Source organism: Salpingoeca rosetta, assembly GCF_000188695.1.
Source record: "Salpingoeca rosetta unplaced genomic scaffold supercont1.4, whole genome shotgun sequence".
Lineage (NCBI taxonomy): Eukaryota > Choanoflagellata > Craspedida > Salpingoecidae > Salpingoeca > Salpingoeca rosetta.
The window spans coordinates 476,306-488,273 of NW_004754930.1; the positions used below are offsets into that span (position 1 = coordinate 476,306).

The 11,968-nt window shown below is 56.1% G+C and overlaps 7 protein-coding genes across 8 annotated transcripts in view; 3 read left to right on the forward strand and 4 right to left on the reverse strand.

Annotated features, from left to right (window-relative positions):
- Nucleotides 1–2,792, forward strand: part of PTSG_11691 (uncharacterized protein) — a gene marked incomplete at its 5' end in the record, with an annotated part of 4,554 nt that extends 1,762 nt beyond the window's left edge. Inside the window, 8 exons of the mRNA XM_004997095.1 lie at nucleotides 94–135; nucleotides 300–770; nucleotides 905–1,002; nucleotides 1,165–1,221; nucleotides 1,337–1,483; nucleotides 1,756–1,851; nucleotides 2,154–2,223; nucleotides 2,413–2,792. Of these exons, the coding sequence (XP_004997152.1) occupies nucleotides 94–135; nucleotides 300–770; nucleotides 905–1,002; nucleotides 1,165–1,221; nucleotides 1,337–1,483; nucleotides 1,756–1,851; nucleotides 2,154–2,223; nucleotides 2,413–2,717 (1,286 nt within the window). The 3' untranslated portion in view covers nucleotides 2,718–2,792. The remainder of the gene's footprint in view (nucleotides 1–93; nucleotides 136–299; nucleotides 771–904; nucleotides 1,003–1,164; nucleotides 1,222–1,336; nucleotides 1,484–1,755; nucleotides 1,852–2,153; nucleotides 2,224–2,412) is intronic.
- Nucleotides 2,787–3,666, forward strand: PTSG_11692. Of its 2 annotated transcripts, XM_004997097.1 has the most exons (2): nucleotides 2,787–3,132; nucleotides 3,294–3,666. In XM_004997097.1, exons 1-2 carry the CDS (start codon nucleotides 2,994–2,996, stop codon nucleotides 3,653–3,655), a joined length of 501 nt encoding a protein of 166 aa, XP_004997154.1. In that variant the 5' UTR covers nucleotides 2,787–2,993; the 3' UTR covers nucleotides 3,656–3,666. The 2 variants fall into 2 exon arrangements, with proteins under 2 accessions (XP_004997154.1, XP_004997153.1); XM_004997096.1 differs by having other exon boundaries at nucleotides 2,787–3,666.
- A 549-nt stretch (nucleotides 3,667–4,215) lies between these two features.
- Nucleotides 4,216–5,607, reverse strand: PTSG_01183 (solute carrier family 35 member E2). The gene has a single exon (XM_004997098.1). The coding sequence runs from the start codon at nucleotides 5,462–5,464 to the stop codon at nucleotides 4,274–4,276; it is 1,191 nt and encodes a 396-aa protein (XP_004997155.1). The 5' UTR covers nucleotides 5,465–5,607; the 3' UTR covers nucleotides 4,216–4,273.
- A 126-nt stretch (nucleotides 5,608–5,733) lies between these two features.
- Nucleotides 5,734–7,833, reverse strand: PTSG_01184 (adenosylhomocysteinase B). Its single transcript, XM_004997099.1, has 2 exons — nucleotides 7,686–7,833; nucleotides 5,734–7,378 (listed from the first exon to the last, which is right to left on the reverse strand). Exons 1-2 carry the CDS (start codon nucleotides 7,711–7,713, stop codon nucleotides 6,105–6,107), a joined length of 1,302 nt encoding a protein of 433 aa, XP_004997156.1. The 5' UTR covers nucleotides 7,714–7,833; the 3' UTR covers nucleotides 5,734–6,104.
- A 52-nt stretch (nucleotides 7,834–7,885) lies between these two features.
- On the forward strand, nucleotides 7,886–9,331 carry PTSG_01185 (uncharacterized protein; the record flags this gene model as incomplete). Its single annotated transcript, XM_004997100.1, has 4 exons — nucleotides 7,886–8,023; nucleotides 8,280–8,367; nucleotides 8,608–8,655; nucleotides 8,937–9,331. 4 exons carry the CDS (start codon nucleotides 7,886–7,888, stop codon nucleotides 9,071–9,073), a joined length of 411 nt encoding a protein of 136 aa, XP_004997157.1. The 3' UTR covers nucleotides 9,074–9,331.
- Nucleotides 9,332–9,503: 172 nt separating this feature from the next.
- On the reverse strand, nucleotides 9,504–10,961 carry PTSG_01186 (uncharacterized protein; the record flags this gene model as incomplete). The annotated part of the gene is made up of 2 exons (XM_004997101.1): nucleotides 9,504–10,393; nucleotides 10,640–10,961. 2 exons carry the CDS (start codon nucleotides 10,959–10,961, stop codon nucleotides 9,624–9,626), a joined length of 1,092 nt encoding a protein of 363 aa, XP_004997158.1. The 3' UTR covers nucleotides 9,504–9,623.
- Nucleotides 10,962–11,279: 318 nt separating this feature from the next.
- The window catches only part of PTSG_01187 (uncharacterized protein), a gene marked incomplete at both ends in the record, with an annotated part of 6,325 nt that continues 5,636 nt past the window's right edge, over nucleotides 11,280–11,968 (reverse strand). The window contains 3 exons of the mRNA XM_004997102.1: nucleotides 11,280–11,339; nucleotides 11,551–11,643; nucleotides 11,806–11,903. Coding sequence (XP_004997159.1) covers nucleotides 11,280–11,339; nucleotides 11,551–11,643; nucleotides 11,806–11,903 — 251 coding nt within the window. The remainder of the gene's footprint in view (nucleotides 11,340–11,550; nucleotides 11,644–11,805; nucleotides 11,904–11,968) is intronic.

Below are 11,968 nucleotides of genomic sequence, written 5' to 3' on the forward strand. Positions count from 1 at the left end.
ACCAGAAAGCGTTCGTCGGTGTATCACTTACCTCCATCTCTGACCATTCTTCCTCACATGCACTCGACTGCTGCTGCCCCCTCTTGACCGCAGACCACTACACGTCCTCTCTCATGTCCTCCAATTATGTCCAGAGTAAGTTGAAAGAGTTGGGTTGCTCGCTGTCTGCTGTCTTGTGCCACTCACTCACTGTCAAGCCAACAAGTGACCCAAGCAATCGCACACGTACTTCTTTCCCATTCACGTACGTACATGTATCACAACAATCACGTGTGCACATCCGCACCGCACGCCTGCAGGTCTGCTACGCGACACGCGGGCGCTGATTGACAACGGCATGTCGATGATTCTGTCGGCGTATCCAGAACTCGAAATGCACACGCACACACACGATGCACAGCAGCAACAACAACAGCAACAGCAGCAACAGCAGCAACAGCAGCAGCAGCAACAGCAACAACAGCAACAGCAACAACAGCAGCGCATGTCGCAACTGCGAACGCGTGCAGCGACGCTGCTGAACAGGCTTGGTCGGGGAAGTGTGGATGGAGAAGGAATGGGCATGTCAGCACACACGCACACGCCCTCGCAGGCGACCGGCAGGAAGGACCCGTTTGCTGGTGATGCGAGCGATGATGACGGTGATGGCGACGATGGTGACGATGGTGGAGAGGATGAGCGCGCAGCCGATGCTGGCGATGATGATGATGAGTGGGACGTCAATGAAGTCGTGCGAGAGCAGCTGGAGGCCTTTGTGTTTGACGAATCAGGTGTGTATGCATGTGTCTGTGTGTGTATCATGTGGTTGTGAAGGAAGGACCACCATGATGACTAGATTATGTGCATTCAGGGTGTGCTTCGCTTTCTCACATTGATTGTTTTGTGTGTTGCATCCATCGTTTAGTGTGGGCCACCCTGCGTGTGTTGTCGCCGGAAGATATGCACGTGAAAGAACAGCGTCTTCGTGCAAAATGCGAGGCCTACATCCCTGTCCCGATTCAGGTGTGTTTGCATCGCTTGTGTCTACACGCACACGTGTGCACAGATATGTGTGTGTGTGTATGTGTGTGTGTGAACATGCAAGCGATTACGCATGTGTGCAAGCATGACGCCGTGCATTTCTCTGGCTGACATTGACACTGCACGTGTACACTGTGTGCGCAGGAAAGTCTGCTGAGCGACAACCTTCGCCTCCTCCCCGATCCCGAACACCCACCTCCGGTAAGCACGTACCACCACCACTGCCCATCACCACAGGCATTGCCATCACCACTGTCACTCACATGTCCTCCTCTTCTTCCTCCCTCGCCTGCGATTCGTGGATGGTTCCGACAAGGGCTTTGAGCCGTACAGCGCAGCCGTTTCGCTGCTGCATCACATGCCGGCCGCCTATTCCCCGACGAAGAAGGCCAAGGTCCTCTGCGATGTCGCCCAGGCAGCCGTCGATGCCGTCGAAGCATTTGCAAAGCACCACAAGGACAAGGTAGTTTGTGCGGGAAAGGGTGTGAAGACTGGATGTGTTTGTGCGTGTCGTTGTATGAGTGGGCTCGTAGGTGAGTGGGTGCGCGTGTGAGGATGAGCTTGTGTGTGTCTGCGTGTCTGCGTGTGTGTGTGTGTGTGTGTGTGTGTGAGCGTGAGGCTTCCATGTGGAACATGTGCGTGCGCCTTGAAAATGTGCTGTAGCCTTGTGTGCTGGTTCTCATGCTGACGTCAATCGGCGCTGTGTTGGCTGGTTGCACGTTCTCGCGTCTGCAGACGAGCGCTGTGTCGTGCGATGTGCTGCTGAGCATCATGGAGCACGTCGTGCTGAAGAGCGGGAGATTTGCGTTCTTGTATGAAATATTCGGCATGGTGGGTGTTGTTTTCCCAAGAACATGTTGCTTGTGCGTGTGCGTGTGCGTGTGTGTGTGTGTGTGCGTGTGTGCGCGCGTGTGTGTGCTTGTGTTCTCTCTCCCTCTCTCCTCCTCCTCCTCCTCCTCCTCCTCCTCCTCCTCCTCCTTCTCCTCCTCCTCCTCCTTCTCTTTCTCCTTCCCTGTCTGCGCGTGTTTGCACTTGCACATCCGTGCGCTGCTGCTTGTTGCCCTGGGCTTCTCTTGGGGGTTTGCATGCTCACACCGCGCACTGCACCGCATATGTCTTGTTCCTCCCAACAGCAAGAATTTATCGATCCGTCTCTCTTGAAGGGCCAAGAAGGCTTCATCCTCTGCACGTTTGCCATTATCGGTACAGTTTGATGATGATGATGATGATGATGATGGCAATGAAGTGGCATGCGCATGTGGTGGTCGTACACGATGGTGCGTACATGCGTGCGTGCCAGCGACGTGCGCGCGCACATAGAGAATGCACCACTCTCTTATCCGTTGCCAGCTCATAAGATGCTCGTTGTCATTGCTTCCGTGCAACGTACAGTGGACCAGCTCACGCAAGAGCCCAACCCAGACCCAACACAACAACAACAACAACAACAACAACAACAACAACAACAACAACAACAACAACAACAACAACAACAACATGATGGCGTTGACGAGAGCAACACAGACGACGCGACCACCCACCAACACGGGGAAACAGATGAACAACAGGATGACCCGCCCATCAGAGATGAAGAAATCTGGACGCAACAAGCCAACAATGACAACGACGATGACGACAAGGAAGACAAGGAAGACAAGAAAGACAAGGAAGACGCGCCAACAGCCGACAACCAGTAGTCGAGCGCCTCTTTGTCTGTCTGTCTGTTGCTTGGCTTGAATGTTATGTGCTCCATAAACAACTTTCTACAACGGCGACCCACACAAACACCACAACAACAACAGCACACCACTCTGCTCTTGCCTGTTAGTTTGCTGTTCCAACACAACGACGAAGATGGCTGACGGGGAGACTGGTTATGTTGGCTGGGTTGACGGCGAAGGGTCCCGGATCATTGTGCCGGCTGCTTCAATGAAGTGCATTATCAAGCGCGAGGATGGCACGTTCTTCGTGTCATGCCGGGACAACATCAAGGACCAGGATGTCAAGGAGCTGAACGTCTTCAAGAGCCTGGAGGATGCATACGTTTGGATGACACACTGATCCGTCCTAGTTTCTATTGTGGATCATATGCTCCTCACAACTCAAGCGAAGGTGCACAAGTGAGCGAGCGTTCGAACGCTTGCGCCTCCATATACATTGAAACCCCTCCCGCTCTTCCCCTCTTCTTGACCCATGATCGTGTCCCTTTGGCTCACACATGCAACACCTTGGTTGTCCTTCCTATTCCCTCCTTTGCTTGTGGCCTCACTCAGGTGTAATCAGAACCGGGTTTTCGCACCCAAGCCTTCCTCTCTTCCTTTGTTTTCTTTCTTCAATCACATCGATTGGCTCGCTCGTTTGTTTCCCTTGTTGCATCGGCACATCTTGCTTGCTTGACCGATGCGGTCGTGGTTGTGCGTGTGCACGTGCGTGTGTGTGTGTGTGGTTTTGCACATACTCCAAGTACAAACACCCGACTCGACACATCAGCCCGGCTGACTCAGTTAGCAGTCGTGTGTGTGTGTGTTTGTGTCTGCTGTGCTTTGTATTCCATGCACGACGTAGCTGGGAGGCGCATAGAAGGCGAGCAGCGACGTGTTGTATAGCAGCCGAGAGACGAAGAGTACACTGGTAAAGCTCAAGCAACGAGAGAGAGAGAGAGAGAGAAAAGAACGAGGAGGGACGCAAGGGGATCGGGTGGCAACTCCACCCTTGCTACACTACAGCAGGGACACCCACGGCACAAAACAAGTCAGGCTACCTCACAAACATGCGTTGTGGGGAAGCACACAATACAACCACGCGCTGTGCACATCGCGAGCAAGGGTTTGATGATATGTACAGAGCTGCACGGCGCGAGGACAATAGGAGAGGGAATGAAGAGGGGTATCGCGGGTGTGTTGAGGTGCAACCGGGTGCAGTTGTCACGAACATGAGCACGATCACATGTCGAAGACACGGAGTCTTGTTTTTTCTAACAACAACATCAACAACAACAACAACAACAACAACAACAACAACAACAACAACAACAACAACAACAACAACAACAACAACAACAACAACAACAACAACAACAACAACAACAACAACAACAACACGGATGCCGAGGCAACAACAGAAACAACAGTGGTCCCAAGAACAAGGGCCACACACACACACACACACACACACACACACACACACACACACACACACACACACACACACACACACACGCGCGCGCGCGCGCGCGCGCGCGCGCGCGCGCTGGTTACTTGGGCAGCTCAGTTTTGCTGCTGCTGTTGCTGTCCTGGGGAGCTGGGTAGTTGAGACGGCAGTGATTATAGAGGAACACGCCAAAGACAACCGTCACCATACCCGCGCCGCTGAGGAAGGAGATTTCGTTACCAAACCAGAGAATGGAGAGGAAGATGAGGAGGGCGCGCTTGACGGTGTTGGCGACGCTCTGGGAGACCGGGGTGAGCAGGCTCATGGTGAAGTACGCGGTGACGCTCTGCAAGTGGTAGAACACGGCGTCGATGAGGATCATGATCCAGATGTTCCCGGGGATGCTGGCGGACTTGAGCTCCGGCGCCAGCGTGTAGAGAAGCACGGGGAGTTGCAAGATGGCCGCTGCGGCGCTGGTGTAGAACTGCAGCTGCACCGGCGTCATGCTCTTGAGCAAGTGCTTGCTGAAGACGTTCTGGATGCAGTCGATGACATTGTTGGCGACGGCGGCCAGAAAGCCGATGGTGTTGAAGGAGAGCTCCGTTGCACTGCACAGCGCGAGGCCGAGCATGACCGGCAGCAGGGAGACGTTGACTTGCCACGACGTGCGCTGCCGCAGGATGACCTGGGCAAAGATGACGGTGAAGAAGGGCGCGCTGCTCTTGATGGTTTCTGTGAAGCTGACGGCGACGTTTGCCAGGGAGATCAAGCCAAAGAGCACGGTCAGGCCGCGCATGACGCCGACGAAGATCATGTCCCGCCAGAACGTGTTGTAGGGGCGCACGGCGCTTGTAATCTCGTTTGGCTTGGGCGAGGTGCGTGTGCCGAGCACATGCGCAATGGCGGAGGGGCCGTACACCTTGGCGGCGCCCAGCACGGCGGTCATGATCATCTGCGTGATGCCGAGCACATACTTGTTCCCGCCCTCGGACGACAGGATGATCTTGTTCATGAACAGCGTGATGAGGCTGCAGAAGTACCACGAGCCCATCCAGAACAGCAGCGGCAAGCTGAAGCTGTCGTCCTTGGTGCCGCCGCCGCCACTACTGCTGCCACTGCCTCCTCCCCTGCTGCGCGCCACTTTGATGCCGGGCGGCGGTTGCGGCATGCTGGCCAGCGCAGCACTGCTCAAGCCACCCTGTTGCTGGTGGTGGTGGTGATGGTACTGATGGTGGTGATGGTGCGGCATCGGCACTGTCGCAGTCGCCGTCGCCGAGGAAGGCAAGGAGGACATGGTGGCAAGTCGTGCTGGAGTGGTGGCGGTGGCTGGAGTAGTTAGTTGCCTTGCGATGGGCCGATGCGGCGGCGTCGTGGGTGGCGGGAAGGCAAAGGCACAGCAAAGCAAAGCACTGTGCGTGAGTTTTGTGGGCGGAACCACGCAGCAGAAAAACGACTAAGAGCGTTGTTGTTGTTGTGCTTGTGACAACACACTCTTGTTTGCTTGGCTTCGCTTCTTGTTCTTATTCTGCTCTCTCTCTCTCTCTCTCTCTCTCTCTCTCTCTCTCTCCGTATATCCACTTGTACTGGTGTCTTGTATTGGAACAGACACACAGCAGCAGAGAAGAGAAGAGAGGTGTGGGGGGAAACGAAGAAAAAAGAGACAATCAATCATCATGCCACCACTCGTCCAATCCATCCATTGTTAAGCGAGCAAGCAAGAAGCGAGCCAGCCAACACGATCCCATCCATGGTCAAGCTACCAAATGCAACGAGAAACGACGCTAGAAGAAACCAAGAGACATCGAAACGGGGCAGTCACACACAAGAGGGAGGAGAAAAAAGGCAGGGGAAGAGGGACGCGAGCATAACAGGAGGAAGAGGTGTTGTGTTGGTTGAGGGCATGTAAGGGGAGTAGGTGGGTGGGGTGGAGCTGCTTAGTAGCGGTAGTGCTCGGGCTTGAAGGGGCCCTCAGAGGGGATGCCGAGGTACTCAGACTGGTCCGCGGAGAGCTTGGTGAGCTTGACGCCAAGCTTGTCGAGGTGGGAGGCGGCGACCTCCTCGTCGAGCTTCTTGGGGAGCACGTGCACGTTGAGGGGGTACTTGTTGGTGTTGGTCCAGAGCTCAATCTGGGCGAGGACCTGGTTGGTGAAGGAGTTGGACATGACAAAGCTGGGGTGGCCCGTGGCGCAGCCAAGGTTGACGAGGCGGCCCTCGGCGAGGAGGATGATGTGGCGGCCGCTGGCCATCTCGTAGCGGTCGACCTGGGGCTTGATGTTCATGACAGACTTGGCGTTGGCCTTGACCCACGCAACGTCAATCTCGCAGTCAAAGTGGCCAATGTTGCAGACAATGGCGTCGTCCTTCATCTGCTCAAAGTGCTCGGGGCGGAGGATGCCCTTGCAGCCCGTGGCGGTGACGAAGATCATGGCCTCCTTGCACGCCTCCTCCATGGTGGTAACCTCGTAGCCCTCCATGGCAGCCTGCAGTGCGTTGATGGGGTCAATCTCTGTGATGAGGACGCGGGCACCCATGCCGCGGAGGGACTGGGCGCAGCCCTTGCCGACATCGCCGTAGCCGGCGACAACGGCGGTCTTGCCGGCAATCATGACGTCCGTGGCGCGCTTGAGGCCGTCGAGGAGCGACTCGCGGCAGCCGTACAGGTTGTCAAACTTGCTCTTGGTGACAGAGTCGTTGACGTTGATGGCGGGGACCTTGAGGACGCCCTTCTCCATCATCTTGTAGAGGTTGTGCACGCCGGTGGTGGTCTCCTCGGAGACGCCCTTGATGCCGTCGAGGTACTGGGGGAACTTCTCGTGGACGAGGTTGGTGAGGTCACCACCGTCGTCCAGGATCATGTTGAGTGGCTGGCCGTCGGGGAAGACGAGCGTCTGCTCGATGCACCAGAGGTACTCCTCGTCGGTCTCGCCCTTCCAGGCGTAGACGGGGACGCCCGTGGCGGCGATGGCGGCGGCGGCCTCGTCCTGGGTGGAGAAGATGTTGCAGGAGGACCACTGCACCTGGGCGCCGAGCGCGGTGAGCGTCTCAATGAGGACGGCCGTCTGGGTCGTCATGTGCAGGCAGCCAGCGATGCGGGCGCCCTTGAGGGGCTGGGAGGGGCCGTACTTGGCGCGAAGGTTCATCAGGCCAGGCATCTCGTTCTCAGAGAGCATGATGTCCTTGCGGCCGAGCTCGGCGAGCTCAATGTTGGCTGATCAGAGAGATGGGGTTGTTGTTGTTGTTGGCAGGGGGGTGTTTCATCGAGTGGGTAAGTGAGTGAGAGGGTGAGTCGAAGGTTGAAGGCATTGAAGACAATTGAAGACATTGGAGAGAACCCGCCAGCAAACAAGCACACAACAAAAGAGATTGGTGGCAGTGAACGACACACTGATGCACGTGACAAAGAGTTGATTTTGATTTCATGACCACTGCGCGTGCACGCAAAGTTCTCGCCGCGATCTCAACACGGCGAGCTAGAGGAGGGCACGGTGGCAGGGCGGGTTGCCTTTGTCACTCACCAACTTTGTACGCGGGCTTGGCAGACATGTCGGCGGTGTTGGGTGGAGGTGAGCTGGAAAGGTGTCGACAAGCGTGGATTCAGAAAGGGTGGTGGATTTGGGCTGCGGAGAAATGGCGCTGCTGTAAGCACGTGTGGCTGGCTTGTGGTGCGGGAGTTGTGAAAGCAAGCGGAAGAAGAGAAATGGTTGGAGATATAGCGATGTTTCTGGTAAACGAAGATTGCAAGAAGCATGAGCAACAATTTGGCAAGGGCAAGTTTGCCTTCTTTGCGAAGACAAACTTGCCATTGCCAAATCGCAGAAACCGTCGAGGAGGCGGAAGTTGGAACGAGATGGCGGTGGGTTGTGTTGTGTTGTGTATGCTTGTGTGCTTGGGCTGTGTTGTGTTGTGTACGCTTGTGTGCGTGTGCTTGTGTTTGTTGTGTATGCTTGTGTGGTGTACGCTTGTGTTGTGTTGTGTGGTGTTGTGTTGTGTGTACACCACCTGCACCCTTTGCACCACCTGCACCCTTTGCACCACCTGCACCCTTTGCACCACCTGCACCTTGTGTACGTAGCTGGCCTTTGCTGACGCATCTGTTTTCGTCGTTGCAGGACGATCGCTTGGCGTGGTTTCGCAAGAAACGGCGATTGGTGGACTTGGTGGACAAGGCGTGGGAGAAGGACACCCTGCCGTATGCAAGTGCGTGCGTGTGTGTGTGTGTCGTTATGTGTGGTTGTGTTGTGTGTGATGTGAGCATATGTGTTTGTGTTGTGTTGTGTATTCTGTGTCACATCACGGCTGATGCTGGGGTTGAATAGAGTGGTCGTGTGCATTGTACGATGATCAGTGTGCGGTTGCCCAGCCCAGAGCAGTTGCACCATCACTCATGCAGCTGCACCGGTGACCCATCTCTCCCCCCCCCCCGCATTGCATTTACAGGGGTCGACGTGCCCAAGGAGCTGGAGGAGCAGCCCAACGAAACATACGGTGGGCCCATCAACCAGTGTGTGTGTGTGTGTGTTGCTTGAGCTGCGCTATTTGCGGGGCTGTTGGCACGGCCTGCGAGCGAGCCCACAACGCACACCTACACACACACGCGCGCACTCTCTCACGCACACACACGCACACGCACACACGCATGTACGTACATACATACACACGCACACACGCACACGCACACACACGCACGCGTCCTGCGCTGGACACACACACACACACTCTCTCTCTCTCTCACCCTCGCACACACGCACGTCCTGCGCTGGACACAGCTCGGTTCTTGAGGGACACACCTGACGAGGCACCACCAAACCCAGACCAGTGGAACGAGCCTGGCGTTCATGGCCACCTGCCGGAGATGACAAAGGCTGCAGAGCAATCCCAGTCACAGTCGGCCGATCCAAGATAATCCACCTCCGATACAGGCCGCGGCCGGCTTTCCTGTCCCTGCTTTTCTGTTTGGGTGTATCGGCTGCTCGCCATCGTGCTGCTGGCTCCACATATGCACTGGTGCACCGATTGCGCTGTCTACCTGGTGGCTTCACAAGGTTGGCCACTGTGCTGGTGTGCTGGTGCACTGTGATATGGTGCGGTGCGATGTGGTGTGATGGCATACTCGACCCCTGCCTGCGCTTTGTTGCTTTTGTTTAATAAACGCCTTTAACTCTTAGTTTGCTTTGTGGTCGCTTATCTCCCCCGGTCACACGCGCAACTTTACCCTCTGCACTTTGACACGCACGCACACACACACACACACATACATACATACATACATACATACATACATACATACATACATACATACATACATACATACATACATACATACATACATACATACATACATACATACGTACGTACATACACACATACATACATACATACACATACACACACTGACCAGACCAGTTTTGTGCATGATGCATGTCTTCACTACCCCTCACCACCTCTGCCTCTGCCTAACGCCGATCGTGGAGGACGGCGTCTGCGTTCTCAGGGCACACGAGGCCATACTTGACCAGGTTGCGCGTGAAGATGCGCCTTGCCTCCGTGTACAGCAACCAGTCGAGTGGATCGTCCGCGATGGTGAACATGGGTTCTTCTTCAGCGGCGTCCTCGCTGTCATCGTCATCCTCTTCACCGCCGTTGGGCGTCATGGTGTCGTTGGCGCGGCGTCTTTGCCGGTTGCCAAGGTTGCCTGTCGTTTCGCGGACGTTGTGGAATGCGTGTTCGACCAGCCGCCCACCGAACATGCGATGGAAGAGACACACGCTCTCTGTCCAGCTGTCCGTGATGCCCACAAACACAAAGTGCGTACGCAGTCGGTGTAGGGCCAGCTTCACGTGCATGTGCGTCACCTCCACGTCCTCCCCGCACTTGTAGCCAGCCATCATCTTCACCTGGCAGTGCTTGACGCCCGGGAAGTTCACAAAGTCGCGCGGCGTCTTCACGGTGCGTAGCATGTCCAGTCGCCGTTGAGCGCGGACGCCGACCGCGTGCAACCCGTTCATGTACGCGCTGCGCAGGCGTTCGCGCGGGTCCCGGAACATTGCCACATACACAGAGGTGGTGCGGGACATGTCCCCTTGGGGCAGCGAGCGGTGGCCCACGCGAGGCCTGCGAAAGAGCCTCAAATCACAGCTCACATCTTCCCTTCTCTTCAGCTCCTCTTCGAACTGCGGCAGCGCGAAGCCCTGGTTCTCGTGCCTCGCAGGCGTGGGCAGCATCTCTGCGCGGTTGTTTCGTGCATGGGGGGGTGGGGGTGTTTGAGCATGTTGTGAGAACAATCGCCGTTTGCGGCAGCAGCTTGGAGGAGGGACTGGGAGGGGGGGGGCAAGATCGGCGGGTGGACAGATAGACGGGTAGGTGGTTGAGCTGGTACGCGGGCTGGCAGGGGCAGAGTAGAACACAGCAGATTGGCCGACAAACAACCAGACATTCATTCAAGCACACACGCACACATGAATGAAAGCACCTGGCGTCAGCCCCGAGCAAACATAGTCGTAGAGGACGAGGGCGAAGGATGTGCCCGTCTTCGGGAAGTGCAGCCAGCGAAATCGCTGCGTGATCGGCTTTGGCTGCTCAATAGTGGCCGGGTTGAAGCACTGAACACGCGAGCATCGCCCTGATTGTGGTTCGCCCACTCCATCGCCACCCGGCAACAGCGCCGCGGAGGTCAGCACCGTTGCCACACACAGCAGCATCAGACCAACGGCCACCCATTGCGTGGGGTCGAAAGCTTGTACGCCTCGTCGTCGTCTCATGGCCACAGCACAAGCAAGCAAAAAGGCGCCCATAAACGCAAAGAAGGGGCTGTACTGGCAGGGACTTCATGATGATTTTGAATGAGTGCTGTGGTAAGTTCGCTGTCGCTGACACTAGCATGCGCGTCGCTGCTTGACCTGCACGGTTGCTTTGATAAACACACCGACTGTGTGTGTGTGTGTATGTCTGTGTGACTCTGTGTGGCTCTTCCTACGACCGTCACTCCTTCCTCCCACCTCCGTACACACACCCTCCTTTATGCTTGACCTCTTTACTTCCTTGTCTGAGTTGAATGGCACAGTAGGACACGCATGCACGAAACACACATGCGCACGCACGGCAGGGCGCGGCTATGCGTCCTGCAGCTGCATCCCGATGACATTGTGCCGTTGCCTAGCTACTGTCAAGAACTGCAATGGCAAAGCGACGAGGGCAAGGCAAGGGGCAGAACAGCACCATGAGAGAGATGCGTGCGCGCACACAGACACACAGACACACAGACACAGACACACAGACACAGACACACAGACACACACACACACACACACACACACACACACACACGTCGCGCACAAAACACCAAGCGCAGAAGCACAAGGACGAGCAAGAAATGGTACAAACCTGGTGTATCTGCGCTGCATAGCGGCGCAGCAGAACGCCCAACACAACCCACACCGCGGTCACGGCCTGCAGCCACCGATACAAAATCGCACACTGCAGAACACAAAGGCAGGCGCACACGATGAGTCTGGTGGTCGGAGCAGGGCAGCCATGCACCAAGGCAATCCAATCACAGCAACACAGACACATGGACAGGCAGGCAGACGTGCAAGGGGTGACACACACACACACACACACACACACACACACACATACCACGTGGCCGGGGACGCCAAAGAGAGGAACGACACCAAAGGCCAATGCGTGCACGGCTAGCTGGACAGCCGCCAGGTACAAAAGGAATGGGAGCCCATCTGCGAAATGCACAAGCAACATGCGACCAATAACGACGATGACGACGGTGTGTGTATATGTGGGT

Bases quoted from the DNA above. Each gene is read 5' to 3' on its own strand.
- PTSG_11692 (XM_004997097.1), top strand. From the start codon at position 2,994: ATGCCGGGACAACATCAAGGACCAGGATGTCAAGGAGCTGAACGTCTT. The intron at 3,133-3,293 runs GTGCACAAGTGA...GGCCTCACTCAG, and splicing joins TCCTCACAACTCAAGCGAAG to GTGTAATCAGAACCGGGTTT.
- PTSG_01183 (XM_004997098.1), bottom strand. From the start codon at position 5,464: ATGTCCTCCTTGCCTTCCTCGGCGACGGCGACTGCGACAGTGCCGATG.
- PTSG_01184 (XM_004997099.1), bottom strand. From the start codon at position 7,713: ATGTCTGCCAAGCCCGCGTACAAAGTTG. The intron at 7,379-7,685 runs GTGAGTGACAAA...CTCTCTGATCAG, and splicing joins CAAGCCCGCGTACAAAGTTG to CCAACATTGAGCTCGCCGAG.